Raw genomic sequence first — 8,046 nt, 5'->3', positions numbered from 1 at the left:
CTTACAATTCTTTAAATCAGAAATTCGAAATAAAGGCTATTACTAATCTGGCAAATCACCAACCCCAAAATTGATCCGTCTCTTCGTCCTCAACCTGCTCTTCGGACTTATCTGGGATGGGAGAGTAAGGGGGGTGAGTATTTTGAGAATACTCAGTAAATGGGAAACTTTGAACACAACATAACCAATTTAATAACATTTTCGAAACATATCATAAACGTACAGCATGCTTTTCATAATCGTAACGTAAATTTCATAACATAATAACACTGCGATTTTTCACCTTTAACGGTTTACTGACGTCAGTCCCTAAGTTTTAATCATCTAAAGGGGCGAGGCCATAAAACAGTTCTATCTCACTGTTAAGGGCCATATGTTGGAATTCCACCCATTTTCAGGGAATTCTCACAGTGTCAAACATAAACGTAATAACTTTCGTAAAAACGTATAGACAAAACGACGGTACTCGACCGTATTTTTAAACCACAAAACCGAAATTTTCACGTATGCATAACTCGAAATTATAAGTTTTAAAACAGCCCACTTACAGTAGTTATTGATGCTAAAAAAAACGTAGGTGCTCGGCTTCGGGAAAAGGATCGTTCCTTGTTCTTCACTCGGCGGTACTACGGCTCGATTTTTCTTGGAAGATTTTCGGCAGAGTTTCGGCTAGGACAAGTTGCTGAATTTTCGAAAATATGCAGCAAGAAATTTTGAAAATTTGTGTCTTGAATGAGAATGGTTGATGCACTATTTATAGGGGAAGAGGGTGGAGCTTAATTTGGCACAAAAATCATACCAAAAATCATGTCAAATCTCCTAATATTGACTCCAATATCCTTGCCATTGTTGCTGATTTATCTTCCACTTTTGTGGGATCCCTTCCTTAATCACTTGCCCCTCAATATTTCGAAAATATGGGGATTAGGTGAGGAGATTTGCTTCTAAATTGCATGGTATGTTTGACTTAGTATTGAATCTCCAACGCATTCCAATATATCTCTTCAAAATATGTGTACCCAAAAATATAGTAATAAAATCTCAAAAAATTTCCTTACAACTATTTCATTATATTATTAAAAGATTTTCGGTTCTCACAAATACTCTTAGCATAAAAAATAATATTTTTTCGTAAATGACCCAAATAAGAGATCCGTCCCACAAAATACGACATGTAAGATCGTCTCACACAAGTTTTTGCCAATTAAAAAACACGGGATCTTACAGTTATTTTCTTTCGTAGAACTTTTCCCTATTTCCAATGTTTGAGGTATCTTCATTTTGATTCCAAAATCAAGAATGCTTCTTATTCACTTACTGAATATAAAAATTGAAATCTTTAGCACTTCAAATTTCGAAAAAATCCATGGAGAGGACAACCAATAGTCAATAAAAAAGCAGGAGTCGGTCACAGAGAAGTGCTCTTTTTTCACAAAGACACCACCTTTTTTTGTCTTTATTTATTTATTATTATTATATTTTAAATATTTTATATATTTTCATTAATAGAGACCCCACAGGCTCTCAAAGCAAAATTACAAAGGACAAAATTTTCTGTTCCATAGGTTGTGTTACTCATTTCTGATACCACTAGTCTTAGATCTAGCTACTACTATACAGAGAAATCACAGTTTAATTTAATTTCTTCGCAGAGCCGGAGAGAAAAGAAAGCTAGACAGGGACCCCTTAAAATATCAAATCTTTTGTCAACCAGATAGAGATAGACAACGGACCCTCCTCTTCTCCTTTGATGGCTACTGAAAAGAAAGATTGATCCAATTTGTTATTCTCGAAAGTTTTGGATTTCCAGTTGGGTTTTTGGAGACGAAGGGAATTTTCAAGAAGAAAAAAAAAACCCATCGTTTGTTCGTTCTCCCTGTGACAGATAATCTTTGGACTAAATCCAAGTTAGTTTTCTTTATGTGAGAATGATGTGAAACTGTGAAAACAAGTTTGCATGGCGAGTAATAGAGTCGGAGAATATGCAGCAGCTGCTTTATCAGACTCGGGAGCTCCGCATCATAACCAAATTCCATTCGGGGTTCCGCACATGCTTCATCATTCCAATACAAGCTTCATGTAATTAAGTTATTTTTCCATATTCATGACTCATGCGGTATTTCATATATGCCTTCTGACATGGTTTTTTGTTTTTATCTATTTTTATGACAAAAGAAATCTCGAGGTATCTGATTTTGATTTTGGAGAACTGGAAGAAGCAATAGTACTGCAAGGAGTTAAGTTCAACAACAATAATGAAATCAAACAAAGTATAGTACCTTCTCTCTCCCTTTCTCAGTGTAACAAACACCTAGTGGTGTGTTTGTGTGTTTATTTTGAATAAGTCTGGATGGGGTGGGGGAACTTGCCATATTTGACAGAGAAATCATTTTTGAGCGAGGGTTCGAATGGCGTGAGATTTCAAATAAGGAAGGAAACTTAATCAGTTTGCATAATTTTACTGACTCCACAACTGCTGCGAGAGTATATATAAAGGGAGATTAGGTTCCTTCCCTTTTTATGATCTGCAAATTAAAGTCTGTATTTTATCTGCTGAATGATTCTCAAAGAATTTGCTTTTGTGATTTCGCTGCAGCTTTATATGCTACAGTCAAGCCTGCAGCAACCCTGGAGATGTTCCCTTCTTGGCCTATCAGATTCCAGCAAAAAGTACTTGCACTCCTTTTTTTAATTAAACTCCTCCATTTTTGACCATTTGAAGCTCTATCTCTTGCATGAAGTTCCGAGTGAGGGAGGATACACATAAAATCATCTTCCAAGTGGGAAAAGGGATTTTCAAGTAATAATATTTTGACTTGTTTTCTTGTGGTGATTTATCATTTACAATGCTGCAGGGAAGCTCAAAATCGGGAGAAGAGAGCACTGATTCAGGCCGATCACCACTAAACACTCTCTCCACCAGATTGGAGACTGAGAGCGAGTCTCCCGTCAGCAGAAAGGCATCACCAGACCACCAGACCGCGGCAGCGGCGGCCTTTGACTACAAGCACCACCACCTTCAGCCGCTGCAACCGCCGCTACAGCGGATACAACAAGTGCAGATGGCGAGTGGAAGTGATAACCCCGGAACGGGAATCTCACAAGCTATTACAGCTGCTAAACAAACCCCAGAGAAGGTGCATGCTTATAATTTCTGTCTTTCAGTTTTTATTATTATTAATCTCACAATAATTTATAAAAAGTGATAATCAGCAAGAACTCATGAAAAATTGGCCATCATCCATATTATAAGACGAATAGTAATGAATAATACCAACAACAAATCTATCCCAAATTCCCAAAAAACAGCAGATGATTTATGTCAAAACTTTTGGTCTGGAACTTCTGATAAATTATGGATTTTCAGATTTTTGTCATGACATGCAATCAAAGAAAAGCTGAATCCTACAGTAGATTAACTGTTAGTATTGCTCCTAAATTTAGGACAATATAATATAATATAATATTATGGGTTTTCTGTCCTCTGTCCCAAGAACTGGAGTTTCGTTTCTTTTTGTTTTTCTTTAACGCCACTTTTGCTGTAATTTTTATAGGTAATAGAGCAACCAAATCCAACAAAATTTAATGGCAGGCTATGGAACTGAATATTTCATTGGCCATTTTGACAGACATGGCATTAATTTTTTCAAGAAACAGTTCACATATCAGCGTCACAACTATGAAAATGCCTATATAAATATTCTCTAATAATTACAAACTTTGTATAGTTAGTAGAAAAAACGAAAGAGCTTCCAAAGATTCTGCCATTTATGATTGATTGCGTTTTTTTATAAATCAGCTCGTTTTTCCCGCATCATAATTATAACAAATTTATATAAAACACTGAATCTATCGAATATTACTTATTTATTAATGATGGTCTCCTGTGCTCATGGGACAAATAAAATTTAGATTACATTAATTAAAATATACATAAACAAAAATAAAAGAAAACGATAAATTTTCACTCATTTTAAAGTATTGGAGGTCATGTTGCTTTATTTTTTCTTATTATTGTAAGATGAATTTTAATTCGCATCACATGTGCTTCATATGAGAGAACTAATGTCAATGTAATGGTTTCAGGCGAAAAAATATCGAAAGTAAAAAATTTCAAAGTATTGTATGAAAATCAAACTTTGATAAATGACATGATTAAAACCCAAAACTATACAACTCACCGAATTAAAATTACAATTTTCATTAAAATATATAAAATGCTAGCAAAAAATTCCTTGTCATGGTATTATTTATAAACCTCCTCCTTTGTACCCTTTTTAATCTATTTTTTATATAAAAAAATAGACCCTTTTACATGATTCCTTCTGAAAAATATGCAGAGAAGGGGGCCAGGTTCGAATTCAGAAAAAGTGCTTGATGCTAAGGTGGTGAAAGAAAACCCACATTTATATATGCACATGGGGGCACACACCAATTCTATATATAATTTTTGGATTTAAATAGTTTCAAAATATATACATATTTATTCAAATATAATCAAAATATAATGTTGAATCTGATGTTTTGCTCACTTTTCCTAGACAATGAGACGTTTAGCTCAAAATAGGGAAGCAGCAAGAAAGAGCAGGATCAGGAAAAAGGTCTTCCACACAATTTACACATACAAAAATTTTATTGAAAATTTGATTATTTTGTATAATAATTAATTACATATCTCCTCTTCACCAAACCAATATTTAGTACCCAAAATTTGCAGGCGTACGTACAGCAGCTAGAGTCAAGTAGGATAAGGCTCACGCAACTTGAACAAGATCTTCAGAGGGCAAGGTCGCAGGTAATGAATAAAAGTATGAAAAATGTCACCAAGAATTAAATGCCAGCAAAAAACAATTTTTTTTTTAAAAAAATAAAAAATTTAATGCTTTGAATTTGATTTCTGAATTTCCCTTTAATTGGCTTCTCAATTATTGTGGTCCACAGGGTCTTTTCTTAGGAGGTGGGGTCGCAAATGGGAATATCAGCTCTGGTAATTTGAAGACACACACACACACACACACCAGACAAGAACTTTATATTTTTAACATACTTTCCATGAACATTTCCTTTTAATTTTTCGTTTTATACTGAAAATCTGTATGTTAAAAAAATGTAAAGTTAACTTTACAACTTGCCCCCGATATTCTTTCCCTTAAAAAATTTCCTTTGTGTCAGCAAACAGAGAATCTTTGAGGCGGAGTCTTGGTTCATATGGTTAATTATAACTATTTTGGCATTTGCTTCTATTACAAAAGGATGATTATATAATAAGTGATATTCACAGTAATTACTTCAACATTTAATATCTAATACTATGGTGATATTCACGTTGATCATCGAGTAGCAGAGAAATAAAGCGTATTGTTCCAACATTGTAAAGCATAATCAATTGTTGCAGGTGGTGCTGTATTTGACATGGAATATGCGAGATGGGTAGACGACGATCACGGCCACATGACGGAGCTACGAAATGCATTGCAATCGCATTTATCGGATGGTGATCTAAGGGTGATCGTCGACGGTTACATAACACATTATGATGAAATCTTTCGTTTGAGGGGAGTAGCTGCTAAATCTGATGTCTTCCATCTCATCACCGGAATGTGGGCTACGACCATCGAACGTTGTTTCCTCTGGATGGGCGGCTTTCGGCCTTCTGATTTAATCAAGGTTTGGATGATATATTGCTCTTGCTAGACGTGTAGCTGGATGATCCCTAGAGCTTGTAACCATTCATGTCTTAAATCTGAAATATATATGATATATTTCTTTCTTTCTTAATATTATATCTATATATTTGGATCAGATGTTGATATCGCAATTAGACCCCTTGACGGAGCAACAATTAGTGGGGATATATGGTCTCCAACAGTCCACACAGCAGGCCGAGGAGGCTCTTTCCCAAGGACTCGAACAATTACACCAGTCTTTGCTTGATGCCATAGCCAATGCCTCTCTCAATGATAGTATGCATCATATGGTGGTCGCTCTCGGCAAGATTACCAATCTCGAAGGTTTCGTTCGTCAGGTAATTGATTTTATCTTTCGATATGTATATGCATGTCATCAGGGGCGTAGCCAACCAATGTATAATTATGTGAGTTTTTTTTAAACAAACAATGCAGGCCGATAATCTAAGGCAGCAGACCCTCCACCAGTTGCGTCGTGTGCTAACAGTTCGACAAGCTGCTAAATGTTTCCTGGTGATCGGAGAGTACTATGGTCGATTGCGAACTTTAAGTTCGCTATGGGCGTCGCGTCCGAGAGAGTAAGACAGATTTATATATTTATTTCGCATTTTTTTTGTCGAAATGTTTACTGGTTATTTATCTGAACAATTTTGATCAGGACTTTGATCTCGGATAGTAACGGGGAAATGCCTCCGAACGTACAAATGATACAACACTCTCAGATTAATCAGTTCTCCAACTTCTGATCTTTACCATAATTTATGCCGTGCATGCCTGCAGCATTGAGATTGATCATAGGGTTTTTCGTCTATTAGTTTTCTCTAGCTTTTAGTTATATATAATGAACTATTATATATTATAATGTGGAATTATAAATGTAATTAATCAATCAATTTCTTGTACGTCAAGGTTAATATTCCATGATTAGTGACACGAAAATATTTTATGAAAATATATGGTTGGTCTGTTATATTATAAGGACATGGAACTAACCATTTCTGTGGAAAGAATGTTACTTAAATAATTTTTCTTAAGACAAATTAAATAATAATAAAAAAAATCAAATTTCATAAATATATTTATAAAAAATAATAATAATAAGGCATATAGCGAATTGGTTTGCCAGAATAGATATCTTTTAGACCTGGGATTGCAAAAATTAAAATTTTGTTGGGACTTTCAGTTTGGTTTTTAATAATAAATTTTTCTTATACACTATTTCTTTTAACATCTCATACACTGGTATTATTAAAGCATGATGAAGTACCTTGGTATGGCCATAAACTTAAATTATATTCCTTAATAAAATAATTAGGAACTACCATAAATTATGAAAATAAAATAATTAATCTGAAAAAGTAGAGAAAATTTTGTTTCCAAAAGGAGTACCAAATGCATAAGCCTACAGTATACTTAAAGTGATTGTTAATACACCTCCAAGTGTAGTAGTTGAGCTCCAAATTAGCGGTCGAGTTGGTGGAGTAGATGAAAATTTGATCAATTGTCAGGAGTTTTGATTCCTCCTATCAACACATCTTCAGTCGAGCATGTCTCATATAATTTGCTCAACGCGATTTATCTGGCTAACGTGGTTTGTAGGTTATTAGAGATTTACCCATTATACACTGAAAGATAGCGGTCACGGGTTCTCATGTCTTGAAGGTGATATCAGCGGATTGATTGAACTACGTCTAATTATGTTGCAAGTACTTGTGATTAGATTTCGAGTCTCATCTGAATTGTGGCAATTCGTACGTAGTGGTTGTTTGGTGGAGTGTTGTTTATTTATTTAAGCATCAAAGAACAAAGTAAATTAAATTAAGCATTATTGAAGAGGTTGCGAATCTTTGTTTCTTTTCTGGTTTAGATCACCTTATACATTATAAAATGGATTGAATTTATAATGGATTCTTTGTTTACATTTCTTTAAATCCCCCTTTTTTAAGTTAAATAATTCAATAAAGAAATCTCAATATTTAAATATTTGTCTGAGTATAATATTTAGATGTAGATAGGTATGTAATCGAGTCAAACTGAACTTTTGAATGTTTAAGCTTGACTCGTTTATAATCGAGTCGAACTTTATTTAACGAATATATTCACAACTCACAAGTTTATTCAAGATTTTATCGAGCCTAAACGAGCTTAATAAATAAGATTATACATTTGAATTTTCATTAAATTCGTTAAAAAGTAAATTATATATTTAGATAAAAATATAACATTCTTATTAAAATTTGTAAATTTATTATAATAACAAATTTAATAAATTTTTCTATATATTTCATAAGTAATGTGCAAAAGCAATAAATCAAATATCAAAACTATTATTTTTTCATCTAAAAAATGACTCATTAAC

At 33.8% G+C, this 8,046-nt stretch overlaps 1 protein-coding gene across 3 annotated transcripts; it reads left to right on the top strand.

Moving 5' to 3' along the window:
• The first annotated feature begins 1,547 nt into the window (after positions 1-1,547).
• Positions 1,548-6,632, top strand: LOC140821572 (transcription factor TGA9-like). 3 transcript variants are annotated; one of them, XM_073182079.1, is made up of 12 exons: positions 1,549-2,079; positions 2,176-2,270; positions 2,597-2,670; positions 2,856-3,137; positions 4,341-4,385; positions 4,542-4,601; positions 4,718-4,795; positions 4,942-4,987; positions 5,396-5,667; positions 5,804-6,025; positions 6,123-6,265; positions 6,346-6,631. In XM_073182079.1, exons 1-12 carry the CDS (start codon positions 1,958-1,960, stop codon positions 6,431-6,433), a joined length of 1,527 nt encoding a protein of 508 aa, XP_073038180.1. In that variant the 5' UTR covers positions 1,549-1,957; the 3' UTR covers positions 6,434-6,631. The 3 variants fall into 3 exon arrangements, with proteins under 3 accessions (XP_073038181.1, XP_073038180.1, XP_073038182.1); XM_073182080.1 differs by lacking the exon at positions 4,341-4,385 and having other exon boundaries at positions 1,548-2,079; positions 6,346-6,632; XM_073182081.1 differs by lacking the exons at positions 1,549-2,079; positions 2,176-2,270 and adding an exon at positions 2,361-2,505 and having other exon boundaries at positions 6,346-6,632.
• Positions 6,633-8,046: the final 1,414 nt, after the last annotated feature.

This window comes from Primulina eburnea, unplaced genomic scaffold (genome assembly GCF_022965805.1).
Source record: "Primulina eburnea isolate SZY01 unplaced genomic scaffold, ASM2296580v1 ctg633_ERROPOS900000, whole genome shotgun sequence".
Lineage (NCBI taxonomy): Eukaryota > Viridiplantae > Streptophyta > Magnoliopsida > Lamiales > Gesneriaceae > Primulina > Primulina eburnea.
The sequence above is the reverse complement of the archived record's forward strand: the minus strand, read 5'-3'. Positions and strand labels throughout refer to the sequence as shown.

Excerpts from the sequence above, each read along its gene's own strand:
- LOC140821572 (XM_073182079.1), top strand. The coding sequence starts at position 1,958 with ATGGCGAGTAATAGAGTCGGAGAATATGCAGCAGCTGCTTTATCAGAC. Across the intron at positions 4,796-4,941 it reads TTCAGAGGGCAAGGTCGCAG|GGTCTTTTCTTAGGAGGTGG; the intron begins GTAATGAATAAA and ends TGTGGTCCACAG. Across the intron at positions 5,668-5,803 it reads GGCCTTCTGATTTAATCAAG|ATGTTGATATCGCAATTAGA; the intron begins GTTTGGATGATA and ends TATTTGGATCAG.